The sequence below is a fragment of the Carex rostrata genome, chromosome 29 (genome assembly GCF_964058835.1).
Source record: "Carex rostrata chromosome 29, lpCarRost1.2, whole genome shotgun sequence".
Lineage (NCBI taxonomy): Eukaryota > Viridiplantae > Streptophyta > Magnoliopsida > Poales > Cyperaceae > Carex > Carex rostrata.
In genome coordinates this window covers 2,280,678-2,298,661 of record NC_135946.1, presented here as the reverse complement: position 1 = coordinate 2,298,661, position 17,984 = coordinate 2,280,678, and the positions used below count along the sequence as shown (strand labels likewise).

The following is a 17,984-nucleotide window of genomic DNA, read 5'->3' as shown; positions in this document are numbered from 1 at the left end:
TGGACTAATTGTTCCTCTTTCTAGTTGAGTATCAAATCCTCTCACTTACGTGGCGGAGCTAGCTACACCATAGCATTTAAAAAAATCATAATTATTAATAAATTTAGGAACAACTTGATTTTTTTTTTTTTTTTTTTTTTATAAAAAACATAAGTTCGAACATGTTATTCGGTATATCTAAATGATAAAGTGGTATCAAATAGCTAGCTTATCGGTAACTTTCAGTTTCACAATATTTTTATGGTTTCTATCAAGTAAAAGAATAAAATTGAGTAACACTGAACAGACTATTCGGCACTGCTTAAATATAAATGAGAGATATCAAATAGCTTGGTATGGGCCGAAATTTTTATTAATATCCAGAAAAAATATGGGATTTCAGAAACCATTCAGGTTTTCGCGTTATTTAGAAATCTACCCAAACCGCATAATTTTTTTGCGGTTTCAGACTTAATTATCGCAAATTTTTTTTTTTTGGTTTTCTAAAACAGCACAAAAATTTGCAGTTAACTAAACCAACAATTTTTTTTCCGTTTTCAATTTTTTTTTTCAGTTTTCAATTTTTTTTTATTTAAATAGAAATATTTATAATTTATTTATTTTTGTATTGAAATATTAGAAATTTTTAATATTTTTCTTTGAAATAGATAGAATACTATATAATTTGATTTATTAGAAAGACTGCTACAAAAAAACCCGGATCAACATTTTTCATGCCGGATTTTTTGCGGCTGTAAGAAAAATTAATATATTTTTATGAGTTATTGGAAAAAAAATAAAAATGCTTGGATTCTGAGTTATTGATCCCGGTTTAAAAGTCATTTCTAGGCAATACAAAAAATATTGTGATCATTCTAGTACATTTAATTTATAAAAAGTTGTATCTATTTTGAGATTTTTTTTTAATAGCAATCATTAAATAACTTAATTTTTTTTTTCAAAAATAGAGACAAATTTTTAGAAATTAAATCTACTAGAAGGATAACAATATTTTTTGTATTTACTTAGAAGTGACTTTTCAACCGGGATCAATAACTGAGAATCGAATCATTTTTATTTTTTTCCAATAACACATAAAGAAATATATTAATTTTTCTTACAGCCGCAAAAAATCCTGCATGAAAAATGTTGATCCGAGTTATTTGTAGTAGTCTTTATAATAAATCAAATTATATAGTATTCCATCTATTTTCAAAGAAATATGTTAAATATTTATAATATTTCAATACAAAAAATAAATAAATTATAAATATTTATATTTAAATAAGAAAAATCTGATAAATGAAAAGAAAATTGAAACCGCAATTTTTTTTTGCGGTTTTAGACTGAATTACCGTAAATTTTTGTTGTTGTTTGGGTAGATTTCGAGAAAAAACATAAAAACCTGGATAGTTTATGAAATTTCATATTTTTTTGAATATTAATAAAAATTTCGTTGGTATTTATATATTATTTTTATAAAAGAAATAATCAAGTTAGTTGCTAATTATATTTTTCTTTAAAAAAATTCTCGATCGATCGCTGTAATAAATTATTTATGAAAACATTTTGTCCGGAGAACAATAGATGAGAAATAATATTAAAATGATTTTGAAGGTTTAGTATTTACTAATGATGTGACACCATTGATATTTGTTTTGGACTTTTAGTATATGTTCATTTCTGCCATTGACTAACTTTTTATTATATTCTCCTCCTCTCCTCTCTGTTCTCCTCTCCTTTTCTTACTGAGCTAATGAAGGAGAGGTCATCTCTCTACCTTCTCTCTCTCTCTGTGTCTCTAATATATGGAATGCATGCTCAGTTGGGAGGATTGAAGGAGAGTTTGATTTGAATTTCTGATTTAAGGTAAATTTAATTTGGGTTTCTAATTTTCATATTAATTTGGTTTCAACTCCAGCAGATAATGTAATCACTTGATTTTCCAATTGGGCTTAATTTTCCAAGTTCATGATTTTTGTTGATATTTTTAGCTTACTAATCACTTGAAATCATTCTTGTTCATGTTTAATTGATACTTGGTTGGTACTTGATTAGTATTGTTTCTTTCTAAAGATGAATTTGACTTGAGAAATTATTTTTGTTTTGATCAAACTTTTCTCTTTAATTTCAGCTTCTGATTCTTTGTAATAAAATCTTTACTATTCTAATAAATGCAAAATTGCAAAGTGGTACTTTTTTTTTTTACCTTACCCAGACTTGACATGGAAGCGTATCCTCTGCGGAGCTTTTAATCTGGTCCGTTGGTTTTGATCGGACGGACCAGATTAATTCTCTGTAGTTCTTAGTTTAAATTTTGAGAATTTTTTCAATTCGAATAAGATCTGATTTAATCCGTCCTATCATAACAAACGGACCCGATTAAAATCTCCACACAACTTAGCAGCATAGAAATCCGCAGAGGATCTTTACTATTCTAATAAATGCAAAATTGCAAAGTGGTACCTTTTTTTTTTTTTACCTAACCCAGCCTTGACCTTTCTGATTCTCTTTATAAGAAATGCACATTAAATTAGAGAAGGACAATGCAATCAACCAGTTAAACTTATCAGTACATGCAAAATTTGGGGAAAAAAATATATCTCTATTGAATAAAATGAATTATCTGTGTATTCATTTAATACAGGTTAAGGGCTCCAAATCAAATCAATTGAAAACTTAAATTGGTACCAAAGATGGGTTTCGATCCATTAGACTGGTACTGTCAACCGGTACAAGGTGGCGTATGGTCTCAAGCTGTAGAGAATGCATTTGGCATGTACACGCCATGTGGCATGCAGACAGTGATCTTGGGCATTTCTCATTTAGTGCTGTTTGGTGTTTGCTTCTACCGGACTTGGCGAATCACAAAGGATCTCACGGTGCAAAGATATACTATGAAATCAAAGTGGTACAGCTATGTTCTCATGATTTTCTCAGCCTTTTGTGTGGTTGAACCGCTGTTTCGGGTTATAATGGGTTATTCAACTATGAATTTGGATCGACAATCAAGTCTCGCGCCCTTTGAGGTTAGTTGCATCTTCAAATTTTTACTGAGATACAATTATTTACTTTTTGTATGGTAATTTCTTTGTTGCTTTACCTTTTTATTGTCATGATATTGCATTAGGGGTGATCCTATTTTCTGGTACCTTTTGTGTCTGGATCCTATCAGATTAGGGGGAATTTTATGTATACCCCTTAAGAATGCGAAACTTACGTATTCCCCCCTCTGAAATTCATAATATCATATGTACACTTCTAAATTTAAAAAAAATCACAAATTCATCCAATTTATTGACTTTTCTATTAAAACTCATTTTTTATTTATAAAGCCAGATTTTTACCCCTTATTTTAAAATAAAAATATGTAGTTTGGGTAAGAAAACTGTTCCATCTTCTTACTGATCGGTTTCCGAAGATAAATGGTTCACAAGTAAGAAAATGAAACCATTTGCTTTCAAAAACTGACTAATTGGAAGGGTAAAATGGGTACTTTATAAATTTAAAATGAGTTCTAATAGAAAAGTAAATAGATTAGGTAAATTTGTAAGTTTTTGAAATTTAGAAGGATAAATATGATATTATGTATTTTAGAGGGGGGAAATTCATAATTTGGAGGTTTTTGAGGGGTATACTTGTAATTCGCCCAATGTATGTTTCCACTTTCGAGAGAGAACTCTCTCATCTGAATTTACCATTCACCTTGTGTAGGTTCTGACACTACTCATTGAAGCTGCGGCCTGGAGTTGTGTGCTTGCCATGCTTATAACAGAAACAAAGATATACATACAGGAATTTAGATGGTACATTCTGTTTGTGATGATCTATGCTTTGATTGGAGAAATTACTGTCTTCAACCTTATTTTCGCCGTCAGAGACTACCTTTCACCGTTAGTAACAACACTTTCTCAGTCTCTCTGGTATTTTGTACTATTTTTATTTTGTATCTTCACAGTAAAATGCTTATTAATTAGTACTTGGTGGCCATCAAATTTTAATAAGAAAAAGCTTCCCACGCACAGATTTACCTTACTACAGTACCAAGAGCGGGAATTCACAGGTTCAAATCCCCCAAAATACATGTTTATTGACAATTATAAATATCATCCAATTAGTACCAAACCGATATAAGTTTGTTTGTTCTTATTTTTTTTACAGTTTCAAAGCTTGGTAATATAAATTTTTGTTTTCTCTGTTCATTTTACAGAACGAGCCTTTATCTCTATATTGCTGAGTTATCATGCAAGGTGGCATTTATTCTTTGATTAATATATATTTTTTCATATGGTATGAACAGTACTGGTACAGATAAGTAAAATTTGCAGTTAATCCCTAAAGAACCTATGCATAAAAATGTGTCCTTATTTTAATTTATTATTACTGAGTAAATTATGTTGAGTTGTTGTTAAAAAGATTTCCTGCAATTACTTACCAGTTTCTATTGTCACTATTTTAACTTATTATTACTGAGTAAATTATGTTTCCACTAATTTTCAGTTCCTCTTTGGGATTCTATTAATGGGACATTTTCCTAGTTTGGAAACATATGCTGGTTATACGCCTCTTAGAAATGAGGCAATTTCTGACGAAACGGCTTATGAGCCTCTTGCAAGTGGAGAAAACATTTGTCCGGAGAGACATGCTAACATTTTCTCCAGTAAGTCATCCAAATATATATATTTTGCTGTTGAAGCTTTTATGTTGTAAAAGATTTTTCTTCCTTACAAAAACATTTTCCTAAGGTTTTGCATACAAAATTCTGCGTGACATTTTAATATTTTCTTTTTATTTTGCACAGGGATATTATTTACATGGATGACGCCTCTAATGCAAGAAGGTTACAAGCGACCCATTACAGAGAAGGATGTATGGAAGCTCGACACATGGGATCAAACAGAGACATTGTATACCAGGTAGATATATGTTACATAAATTGTTTCATCATTATTTGTTTGCTATAATGCCTCCTGCATTGAATATCTCTTGTGCTCTTTCAGATTTCAGCAATGCTGGATTGAAGAACTAAATAAGCCTAAACCTTGGCTTTTAAGGGCACTTAACCGTAGCCTTGGTAGACGGTAATTTCAGTGTTCTCTTAATTTTTGTTTGGTTCGTAAATTTTGTGTTATTGAATTGAAAAGTATATTTATAATTTAAATGTTTCCTTGCTTTACAGATTCTGGCTTGGGGGCTTTTTCAAGGTACAAATAAATTTTTTTATTGAAACTATATCAATTACTTGATGGTTAAAAACTTTATAAGCCATTTAAGAAAGATTATAATCACAATTTTTTTTTCTAGATTGGAAATGATGCTTCACAGTTTGTTGGACCTGTTGTATTGAGCAGCCTCTTAACTGTATGAACTATTTTTTATTATTTCTCTTATGTTTTACCTAGCATACATGTGTTTTTATTATCATGTAAGAAATGTTTTTCATGCTTCCACTGTAGTCTATGCAAAGAGGTGATCCAGCTTGGACCGGTTACATCTATGCCTTCTCCATCTTTGCTGGAGTGGTACAGACATTTTAACTTTTAAAAGTATTTATATATGTTGTATAATGAAAAACAAAGATCATTTTAGTTTGTCATTTTATAATTTTGATTCCTCTTGATGTACTGGTAATAATAGGTGCTGGGAGTTCTGTGTGAAGCACAATACTTCCAAAATGTGATGCGAACTGGCTTCAGGCTCAGGACCACCTTGGTATGAACCTCAAGAGATATTTTACAATTAACACCCTCTATTTTTTGAATTTCAATCTATTGGAATAATGTTATGTGTCTTGGACAGGTGGCTGCAGTTTTTCGTAAATCTCTGAGATTAACCAATGAAAGTCGCCGTAAATTTGCATCTGGGAAGATTACAAACTTGATGACGACTGATGCTGAAGCACTTCAGGTAGTTTTTTTATGCATATATTTGCATGAAATTGTGCTAGAAGTTCAATAATTTTGGTGGCAAATATTAGCATGCATGGTTATTTTCTCCTTTTAGGTATATGCGCAAACTTGATAGTGAACCAGTAAACTTTTTTTTTTTTGAAGGTTAGTGGCCTGAATGCCTATTAACGATTGTATTAATTAACATCTGAATAAGTATTTACAACACTTCAATAAAAAACTTTATTCTAGAAAATAAGCCTCTATTCTTCTCTATTATAGTCTTATTCTCTCTCAATTCTACTATACACTAGAATAGTATTAATAACCAGTAATCATGCAAGTTATCTACAAGTTCTATTGTTTGCTTTATTTTTCAGCAAGTATGCCAGCAACTGCATACCTTGTGGTCGGCTCCATTTCGTATAATTATATCATTAGTGCTTCTCTACCTACAATTAGGTGTTGCTTCTTTCATAGGTGCATTGATGCTCGCCCTTCTCATCCCTATTCAGGTTATATATATATATTTCCTGTTTACAACATCTAACTTTCTTATATTTCAAATATCCCATAAGATTTCTGACCTTTTGTATGCTTACTTCAACAGACAGTAGTGATAAGGCGAATGCAAAAGCTAACAAAGGAAGGGATACAACGCACCGACAAGCGCATTGGCCTCATGAATGAAGTATTGGCTGCCATGGACACTGTCAAGTATGTATATATTTCTCATACATATATATGCATTCTTTTTCATATTAAATTTCTTTTATTTAAAAAAAATATGATTTGTTTCCTCAGGTGCTATGCATGGGAACAGAGCTTTCAGTCTAAGGTTCAAGGAATTCGTAATGATGAACTCTCTTGGTTTCGTAAGGCTCAGCTCCTCGCTGCCGTAAGTTATCTACAAGTTCAGCTGAGTTTAACACCTCTATGATGCCTATAGCTGTAATTACTGATATAACTAGTGCTATATATATATTTTTTGTATCAGTGGAATACCTTTATATTGAACGGCATACCAGTTGTAGTAACGGTTGTATCATTTGGTGCGTATACTCTGCTTGGGGGTGAACTTACACCTGCTAAGGCTTTCACCTCTCTATCTCTCTTTGCTGTGCTGAGGTTCCCTCTTTTCACGCTTCCAAATTTAATAACTCAGGTACACTATATTTCAGAATTAATGCTTCTAAATTTAATCTTCATAGAACATTGGAATATCACATATGTACTCCACTTGTCTTATTTTTCATAAAGTATCCAAATCTTAAAGTAGTCCGCACGAATCTTGATGCAGATCATTTTTTTAGTAATTATTTGGGGATGCAATTTCTGAATTTTTCAATGGTTTTTATATCTTGACATTGAAAACATAAACATAAATTTAAAATGAATATGTTCCTAATTTTTGTGCTACTTTTTCTAACTATAAAGACTTTCTATAATTTTTAATTTTGAAGGTTGTCAATGCCAATGTATCGTTGAATCGTCTAGAGGAGCTGTTCTTGACTGAAGACAGAGTGGTTTTACCTAATCCACCTATTGATCCGATGCTTCCTGCTATATCCATAAAAGATGGTTTCTTCTCATGGGAATCTAAAGTATGATTAAATTATTGCTTGACAAACACTATGTTTATTTATTTATTTTTTAAAATTATAAGCAATGTGTTTCCATAGTCAAGATATGACCAATTGTTTTGAATCTAGATGTGAAATTTAGCTAGTTGCTATTAGAAGCATTCATTTGATGAAAAAAAAAAATGAACCTGAGAAAAAAAATTGAACTTGGTATTTTTAATGTTAAGTTTGCAACTTTGCATGAACTGGTTTCAGAGTGATTTGGTTAAATTGGAAATTGGAGATATTATTTAGCTTTCCCTTTAATTTTAATGGTTGGATTTATCTGCATATTACCCTAAAAGTGTTGGATGTAACTTGCAATTTTAGAGAAGTATCAGTTTTTTTTTTTTTTTTAACAGCAGAAATATAAATTTGTGAAATATGAACAATAACCAATTAGAAATTAACAGGCGGAGAGACCAGCTCTGTCAAATGTGAATTTGGATATACCAGTTGGTAGCCTAGTGGCGGTGGTGGGAAGTACTGGTGAAGGAAAGACATCTCTTGTTTCAGCTATGCTAGGCGAGTTACCAGCTGTGGATGGGTCCCACACGTCCGTGGTTATTCGTGGCACTGTTGCATATGTCCCTCAGATTTCTTGGATCTTTAATGCGACTGTAATAACTGTTTTGTAACATTTTGTTTTATTTACTTTTTCTTTGAATTGGGATTCAATTGGCGGTGATAGAGTTCATTGGTTTCTCTGAAGTTACACAAATAAAATCAAGTAATTCAAGAAAAAAGAACAGATAAAAAGGAGAGCTGAAGTTTGTCAAACAGTTAAAATAATTGACAATTTGGTATTCATATAATTGCTTTGGCAAGTGATGACATATTGTTGAATTTATTTTTTGTTAGTGTTCATTAGTGTTATTACATATTTGGAATATTTCCTTTATATCAGTCTTTTCTAAGTTCTTTTATTTTTCATATTGTTAAAATTAACATCCTAATTAGTATATATTTTTTGTACCTATAGGTACGTGACAACATTTTGTTCGGCGCCTCTTTTGATCCCATGAGGTACGAAAAAGCAATTGAGGTGACATCACTGCAACAGGATCTGGATTTACTTCCTGTAAGTGGGCAGAATTATTCTTCCTAATGAGTCGTATTTATTGCCTAATTTTGTTGTGTATTAATTGTGAATTGTTTTGGTGAGCAGGGAGGTGATTTGACAGAGATCGGGGAAAGAGGGGTAAATATAAGTGGGGGCCAGAAGCAGAGAGTTTCTATGGCAAGAGCTGTGTATTCGGATTCAGATGTGTACATTTTTGATGACCCGTTGAGTGCTCTAGATGCTCATGTTGGTCACCAGGTAATAATTTCTAATATATGATTGTCACAAATGGTAATATTGAGTATGTAATCTGATGTTGTAGTATTGGATTGGTTGTTCTGGTACAAAAAATTACCAGAATCTTTGGGTGAGTTTTTTGGATGAATCTGATTCATCTGTAGAAGCAAAATAGATTTAAATTACCCTAATAAAGCCCCAAGTAAAACCAAAAAATGAATCAGCATAAGTTCAATGTCGGATACTTGTACTGTTACAATGTGCAAATTGATATTGCTATAAAATTTGAATAAAGACAAATCAACCCAACTAAACATCTAAAAGACATGTAAAATAGTAAAATGAATTTGATATTATTTGGATATGACTATAACCCATACAAATTATTATTTATCTTAGGTTTTTGACGAGTGCATCAAAGATCAGCTTAAAAACAAAACCAGAGTGCTAGTCACAAACCAGCTTCACTTTCTACCATATGTAGATAGAATAATTTTGGTACATGATGGTGTGGTAAAAGAAGAAGGTACATTTGAGGAGCTAAGTGAAACCGGTGAGTTATTCAAAAAATTAATGGAAAATGCCGGTAAAATGGAAGAACAAAAGGATGACGAGAAAGAGGGAGAGAAAAATGGTACACATGGAACAAAACTAAATGGAGAAGCAGCTGCTATAGGTAATGTTACGGTTGCAGATAAGGCTGGGGATAAGGCTGGTACGGGTAAGGAAGGGAAGTCAGTCCTGATTAAAAAGGAGGAGAGAGAAAGTGGTGTTGTCAGCGTGAAGGTTCTTTCAAGGTAAGGATAAGTTTTTTTAGTAGAACTAGGTTATACTTAAGCTCACAAATCTAAGCTTAACTCCAAAACATATCAAAATGATTTCAAATAACGAATCTAAACCATTGAAACCGATATATTTCATAAGTGATGCATTTACATGTCAAATTTATAAATTTTCAAATTAATTTAGTATAAAGTCAAGGGGTAAAGAAAATGAGGTTTATAGGTCAATTTCATATGTTCAATTTTCATCGTATTTTGATCACTTGACTTTATACTAAATTAAATTGAATTTTTTAAATTTGACATGTAAACACGTCACTTATGAAGTAGATCGGTTTCAACGGTCTACATTCATCGTTTGAAGTCAATCTGATAGGTTTTGGAGTAACATTCACCAAAAAGTTTAAATTGAATGAAGGTATCTACTAAGTCCTGCAGCAGAGCTTATTGTAACAAAGAATTGATAACCTTAATCTCAATTTCATTATTACCTATATTATTACTGACAAAAATTAAGATTGTTAAGTTCAGATTATAGGAATGCAAGCAACCTAAATTATATTCGCAGATAGAAAATTGTAACATTGTAGTGCTTGATGCAACGAACGATTGTTCACATTTTATTGATTCTTTTTTAGGTACAAGAATGCCTTGGGAGGGTTGTGGGTGGTGCTAATTCTATTGTTTTGTTATGTATTAATTGAAACACTCCGTATCTCAAGTAGCACTTGGTTGAGTCTTTGGACTGATCAAAGTGAACCGAAGGATCACAGCTCAGGCTTCTACAATCTTATCTATGCAGTTATTTGTTTGTGTCAGGTAGAATTTTGTTTTATGCACTATACTATTTGCATTATTTTGTTTTTGCACAACTTTCTGTTTGTTCTCCATTTTTGTAGATGTACTTCTTCATTCTTTTTCCTAGTTTTCCTTAAAAACTCTTCTGAAAGCATAAAATCTTTTCTTAATCTCTTTTTCTTTTAACAGATACTTGTGACTCTTTCAAACTCATACTGGCTCATAGTTGCAAGTATACAAGCTGCTAAAAGGTTACATGATGCCATGCTAAGTTCTATATTAAGGACACCAATGATATTTTTCCACACAAACCCACTAGGAAGGATAATAAACAGGTTCGCCAAAGACCTAGGTGATATTGACCGAAATGTGGCAGTATTTGTGAACATGTTCTTGGCACAAATTTTTCAGCTTCTATCGACTTTTGTTCTTATCGGAATTGTCAGCACCATGTCTCTCTGGGCCATTATGCCCCTCTTGATTTTGTTTTACACTGCCTATCTCTACTACCAGGTATCGATCTATTGCTTAAGCTACTTTTTTGTTAATTGATTTTGTTTCTTTTTTACTGTTTACAAAAACCTTTGTTGAAATAGTACCCTACCATTGTGATCAGTTGGTGTCGTAAAATTTAGAACATTGCTAATACTTCTTGTTTAATGGCAGATATCACTATTTTTCTGTAGTTTTTAATTTTGTAAAAATTCAATTTTATTATTTTGCTAAAATGCCTTCTTGTGATTCTTAGTTAACTACATGATCGGAGTTGGAAATAATAACAGCAATAAAAATAAGTCCGCGTCAAATTTTGTATCTTTTCTTATATGAATACGAGCTTTAGTTTATTTCTTTTTTGTATGCTTTTTTTGTCAGACCACATCACGGGAGGTAAAACGGCTGGACTCCATAACTCGATCTCCAGTCTATGCTCAATTTAGCGAGGCCTTAAATGGTCTCTCGACAATTCGAGCATACAAAGCGCATGATCGCATGGCTGCCATCAATGGTCAATCAATGGATAACAATGTTCGTTTCACCTTAGTCAATATGGGCGCGAATCGATGGCTAGGTATCCGGCTCGAAACCCTAGGTGGCATTGCTATCTGGTTCACCGCAACATTTGCAGTCATGCAAAACCAAAATGCCGAAAACCAAAAGGCTTTTGCTTCTACCATGGGTCTTCTACTTTCATATGCCTTGAATATTACAAACTTGCTCACTGCAGTTTTGCGGTTGGCTAGTTTAGCTGAGAACAGCTTGAATGCAGTGGAACGAGTTGGGAATTACATTGATGAAATCCCCGAGGCCCCACCTGTCATAGAAGGGAAAAGGCCTCCTGTAGGTTGGCCATTAAGTGGAGTAATAGAGTTTAAGGATGTGTGGTTGAGGTACCGCCCGGAGTTGCCTCCAGTTTTGCATGGTATTAGTTTTAAAATTGAAGCAAGTGAGAAGATAGGGATTGTGGGGCGCACTGGTGCGGGAAAGTCTAGCATGATCAATGCACTTTTTAGAATTGTCGAGCTGGAGAAGGGGTCAATCTTCATAGATGGTTGTGATATCTCCAAATTTGGGCTCTGGGATCTGAGGAAGGTATTGGGTATCATACCACAGTCTCCGGTTCTCTTTTCAGGTCTGTATTTTTAATTATGAGGATGATTCAAATGCCTCCATAACTTAATATAGATCATATATAACAGTTTTATTTTGATATTTAAGTTTAAAATTTTAAGTTATTTATGTTTAAAAAAATGGAGGTATGATAGATGCACAAAAAGTGAAGGCATTTGAGACCTCATCTTCAAATATTTCACTCTTTGAGGGTTAATTGCTTAGATGTTACTACTTCCTATTCCAATATTAATTACACTTTGAATACTCAAGGCTTAATGCACAGTACCATGACAACTATGTGCAGGATCGGTGCGGTTTAATTTGGATCCATTTAGTGAGCACAACGATGCCGATCTTTGGGAGTCCCTCGAGAGAGCACATCTGAAGGATGTTATTAGGAGGAATCCTCTAGGCCTTGATGCTGAGGTCCTTCATTTTTTTATAAAAAGAACTTCAATTACATGAAAAGAAAATTAGTGTGTGAAGTACCCCTAATTTTCACTGTACTTGAAAGAAAAATTAGTGTGTGAAATGCCCCTAATTATTGTTATGATAAACTATTTGGTATATTTCTTGTAAACCAGAACCAGGTTTAGTTGTATGGGGGTAAATAAAATCACAGAAATACCATGACCTAACTATTGAGTACAATATTAAATGGTGCAACATATAGGTTTCAGAGTCGGGAGAGAATTTCAGCGTGGGGCAGAGGCAGTTGCTCAGTTTGGCACGTGCATTGTTACGTCGAGCGAAGATACTAGTGCTTGACGAAGCAACCGCAGCTGTTGATGTCAGAACCGATGCTCTGATTCAGAAGACAATCCGAGAAGAGTTCAAGTCTTGCACTATGTTAACTATTGCACACCGTTTGAACACTGTTATAGATTGTGACCGCCTCCTTCTCCTCAGTGCTGGCAAGGTAGAATACTTTTCTCTTATTTTTCGCTTTCAAGGGTAGGCATGGTATTTAGCTATTTCTTGGAGGTGCAATTTAAATTATTCTGAAAGATAAAGAAAAATAAAGTGAAATGTACTTGTTTGCAAATAAGTTAAACTCTTATATGAAATTTGTCAAAGACTGTAGAACGACAAACTCAATTTCTTGTATATGTTGAAATGAGGAATATCAATTATGGTGAAACTGGTATATACCCATTGCTTCTAATTAGCGTTAATCGAGTATACATAGAAGCAGCACAAAGTTAATATTTCTAGAGAAAGGTCATAATTTAGTTCGTATTTAACTTGTAGGTACTGGAGTTCGACACACCTGAGAATCTCTTATCGACTCAAGAGAGTGCCTTCTCAAAAATGGTACAGAGTACTGGTACCAGCAATGCTGAATATTTAAGGGTATACTATTTCCCACTTTGTTTCTTTGTATCTCATACTTGACAACTTCTACTAAAAATAAATAAATAAATAATCCTTTGTAAATATATGAAAAAAAAAATCAGGGTCTAGTACTTGTCAGTGAAGAGGAGAGATTGAAAACGGAGGAAACAAAGCGACAAGACGGGCGTAGGATACGGCTGGCAACCACAAGGTGGGCCACAGCAGCCCAGTTGGCACTTGTCACAAGCCTCAGTTCTTCGCAAAATGAGATTCAAAATTTGGAAATCATCGATGATTCAAACATTGTCAATAGAACAAAGGATGCGGTGATAACTCTTCAGAATGTTTTACAAGGAAAGCACGATAGCGAGATAGATGATACTTTGAATCAGTATCAGGTCCCACTTGACAGATGGTGGTCATCTCTCTATAAAGTTGTCGAAGGTATTGTTTCTCTTCATTTTTTAGAGTGAGGCTATTAAACTATGCATAGCTCAGATCGGTTTATACTATCACTTCATATATTCGTTTTTAAAGTTTAAACTGTCAATCGGAACTGCTCAATGTTATTTCCACATGAAAATGTACTTGATGACTAAATTTTACATTTTTTATTTATTTTTTACTATTTTTAATATAGGTAGAAAATCACTTTTCGAATGATCTAGAATCTTTAGATCAAATGATTCTCTACCTATCTAAAAAATTTCTGAAAAATAAAAAATTTGGTCTCCGAGTACATTTTACATATAGATATCATGTTGAGCGATTTGGATTGACTGTTTGAACTTTAAAAAAGGAGATATGAAGCCATAGTACGGACCAGTGTGCGCTATGCATAGTACCTTAGCCTCACTCTCATTTTGAACAGATTTTGAACCTTTGGCTTTGGAATAAATTTATTAATATCCCTATGAAATCATCACTGTTATTTGCAAAAGAAGTAGCATTTCAAATGCCCTTTTATGTAAGAAATAAACACATTTCTGTACTAATTTCATTTAAATTATACAAATGACCCTTCTTTTCTTATTTTTATGGGGTTCATTTGCAGGATTTTATGTGAAATTTTAGCCATTGTGGGACCTTGAAATTTCATCAAATTTTAAAAACCATTAATGGGAATTTTTTGGTGGTAGATCAATTCTTATTTGGTAGTTGTTTCACACAAAGTACCTCCAAAAGTATAAAATTATGTTTGAATAGATCATATTTTATGCATGCAGATTTTTTTCAATTGAGGGTTTGTTGGGAATTTTGCTAATTTTAGTTCTATCTTTTTCTTTCTTTCAGGTCTTGCAATGATTGGTAGATTGTCAAGTAACAGGATTGAGTCACAATCAAGTATTGGTTATGATAATAATACAATCGATTGGGACAAAGCGGAGATGTAATTTTTTTATTACTTATAGAAATATAATTACACATTTAATATACTACACTGCCAGTTTTTATTGGAAATTTGTATTAGGAGATTTTACTTCTGAATATGATGTAAGAAATTTTGTTAGTATTCACGGTTTTGCAAAAATAATGACGAAAAGTTTGAATATGTTGTGTGTCGTGCTGTGCCATTTTTGTTTCCTCCTTGCCATTCTCAATTCTATTATTGTTACTAATAATAGGAATGGATCTAGATTTTCTTTTTTTTTGGGGGGGGCGGGGGGGTGTTGTGGCGGCTATCGGGGTCAAACCCATTAGCTAATCATAATTAATACTCTGATCGATAAAATTTGAAGAAAAAAAATAGATTAAGTTATATAATTTGTACCTTAATGTGTACATACAATTATAAAGAATTGAAGTAAATTAGGACTTCGGACTTTTCTGAGGAGCCAAATTTATTTTTAGTGAGGTGTGTGTGGGTGTGCAAAATTTTGTGGATATATATATTTTCTACAGAATTTCAAAATTCAGGGAAATGTCTCGCTTGGTTCCGCCCTTGACCAACACTTGAAGAAATCTTACAATTCAAAGACAAAAATTGGGTTGATTTTCAAAATAATTATTTCAGAATCACTTAAATGTAGAGATGTAAATACGTACCGTGCCGTGACTAATCATGTAGTTATTTGAGTGTCATACCGTGAGATAACCAAGTCATATTTTAACATATTATTGTAAAATGGACCAAAACGGAGAGAGTGCCGATCAAAGGTCCAAATTTTGGGCACGATTGGAGCATGAATTCTTGAGCACTTTAAGCCTTGCTCTAGTTTAATATATATTACGAAAAAAATATGTTATTTACTATTATAATTATATAATAGTGTGAATTTTGATATTTTTAATAATACTTATATATTGTTTTAATAAAAACAATTAATATATAAAAACGGATATAAATATAGTTTAGATTCGTATCCAATTATTTTTCACCCCTAGCTAGTCGATTCTTATCGCCATGGCCAGGGGTAATAAATGTCATTTATTCTGAAGATAAATATTTTTTGCACGAGGTTCTTTGCTTCTGGAGGCATGATGTATCAGTCCCTCTTCGACTATTTTTTATTATTATTTCTAGTCTGCATGATTTTTTCATGTTTCAATGTTAGGAATAGAACCAGGGTGTTCTTAAGTTCATCAATTTTTTTTATAAATTCAACTTTAAATTTTATCGGATTAGTTTTAAATGATGAATTTGAATTGTTAAAATCTATTTATCTTACGAGTGATGTATCTACATGCAAAAAATTTAAAATTTTGAATTAATTTTGTATAGAGTCAAGTTCTAAATTTATTTCAAATAATATATATATATTTTTTAGAAGTTGATTGAACAAAACACTGCTGGCTAGGATTTGAGAAAGAGAATATGTGCCAATAATAAACATGATATTGTTCAAAATCAAGAGGTTATACAACATCCTACACGATTGGAATTATGAGGTGTTTGATGGACATCAGATCAAACTTTGTCTGATGCTTGATCGGATCCGTTCAATCTGCTTTAAGAATTGTGCTAAAAATTTAATTTAAAATTCGCCCGCCAATCTAAACAGACAAATTTAGATGCAGATTGAACAAATCTGATTAGACATTTGGATTGAATCTGAATTAATGAGCATCAAAACTTCCCTTTAATTAATGGCCCAGCCCACCCATACTTCAAGCCCAAAAACTTCTTTTTCACAATTTTTGAAAATAACATAACATAACATAACATAACATGATTTGTAAAATGAACATATTTTTATTTTCAAAGTTCAAACAGTCAATCCGAACCGTTCAACTTGTTCTCCATATTAATATGTGCTTGGAGACCAAATTTTACATTTTTCTGAAATTTTTTTCTATTTATTAAGATGAGTACAAAAAATATCAAATTCAGACCATTGAATTTTGTACCCATCTTAATAAATAGTAAAAAAATTCAGAAAAATGTAAAATTTGGTCTCCAAGCACATATTAATATGGAGAACAAGTTGAACGGTTCGGATCGACTGTTTGAACTTTGAAAATAAAAATATGTTCATTTTACAAATAGGTCCTTGTATGCACAGAAGCATTTGCCTTTATGAAATCATGTTATGTTATTTTGAAAGAGGAGGGTTTCACTGCCTCAATTTTTCATGCCTCCATTGAACCTTCAAATCTGAACCATTCATTAGTGATTTGATCAATTGACTGGATTAAAACTCTCAACAGCCCAAACAATTATCTCAATTCGCCTCCAGTGCTACCTCTCTTCCTATCTCTGTACCCCCTCGCGAATCCTCCTCCCTCCGTCTAGCCCTCGACCTCATCTCCGTACACTACCCTCCTCTCCTGCCCCCACCCGAGCAACCCCCGCCTCCACCCTCCTCCCCTCCGTGCACATTGTCCCCATCCTCTCCTCTCCTAAGCACATCTTTCGCTGGCTAACTCCTCTCACCCCTCCCCTTTGTGAATGAGAAATAAGAATGGAACGATGGGTTACAACTTCTGCTCTTGAATTTAGGTCCGTACAAGCTATTTGTTTGTTGATTTTTCATTTTTGCTATTTTTTTTTTCCTGAATGCAAAAATAAGTTGCAAAGTTTTCAATTTTGTTTGCTATTGACGTATGGTAAGACCGTATTGGAATATGAAAATAACTACCAATTGGAATAAAGCACATACATGGTTTGATACATACAGCCCGAGAAATCCAACGACAAAGTCATTATGTTGAGCACGAACTATTGGATCCATGCAATGATAACAATCTTTTTTTTGCCTTGTAAAAACATTCTTATTCTGAAAGTAGTCAACTTATTTATATGAACATGTCAATCTGTTTGTTTTTTAATTGTATGAATCTATATGCATTTGTAACAAGAATTTATTTTTACGCACTTGTATAAATCTCTTTATATGCATTTTGTATTTGTGTATGTGGTATAATGTAAAAAAAAGATAAATGAGTTTGTGAATCTATATGTGTATGTGTATGTCATAATTCATGTAAACTCATAAATTGTGAATTTCACACTAAATTCATGTAAACTCATAAACTAGCCATGAGATCACATGAATATTGATTTTTCATGTTTAAATTGTGACGATCCAACAATATTTATATGGCTATAAACTTTATAATTAAAATCTGATAGAGTCTATTGATAAAAATTATGAAACCCAACCAATATAAAAATGTATTTAAATTTGAATAATAATAATAATTAATTGAAGTAATTAATGAGCCTTAC

General features: G+C 32.5%; 1 protein-coding gene across 1 annotated transcript; it reads left to right on the top strand.

Moving 5' to 3' along the window:
• The first annotated feature begins 1,706 nt into the window (after positions 1-1,706).
• Positions 1,707-14,865, top strand: LOC144546485 (ABC transporter C family member 2-like). The gene is made up of 29 exons (XM_078295038.1): positions 1,707-1,848; positions 2,627-3,008; positions 3,694-3,872; positions 4,190-4,229; positions 4,480-4,639; positions 4,781-4,895; positions 4,980-5,060; positions 5,159-5,183; positions 5,284-5,340; positions 5,436-5,501; positions 5,617-5,691; positions 5,779-5,886; positions 6,248-6,382; positions 6,478-6,584; positions 6,672-6,765; positions 6,865-7,032; positions 7,331-7,471; positions 7,903-8,109; positions 8,472-8,570; positions 8,658-8,810; positions 9,189-9,586; positions 10,210-10,390; positions 10,559-10,882; positions 11,243-11,999; positions 12,285-12,406; positions 12,654-12,899; positions 13,232-13,333; positions 13,438-13,759; positions 14,609-14,865. The coding sequence occupies exons 2-29, from the start codon at positions 2,676-2,678 to the stop codon at positions 14,707-14,709; spliced, it is 4,896 nt and encodes a 1,631-aa protein (XP_078151164.1). The 5' UTR covers positions 1,707-1,848; positions 2,627-2,675; the 3' UTR covers positions 14,710-14,865.
• Positions 14,866-17,984: the final 3,119 nt, after the last annotated feature.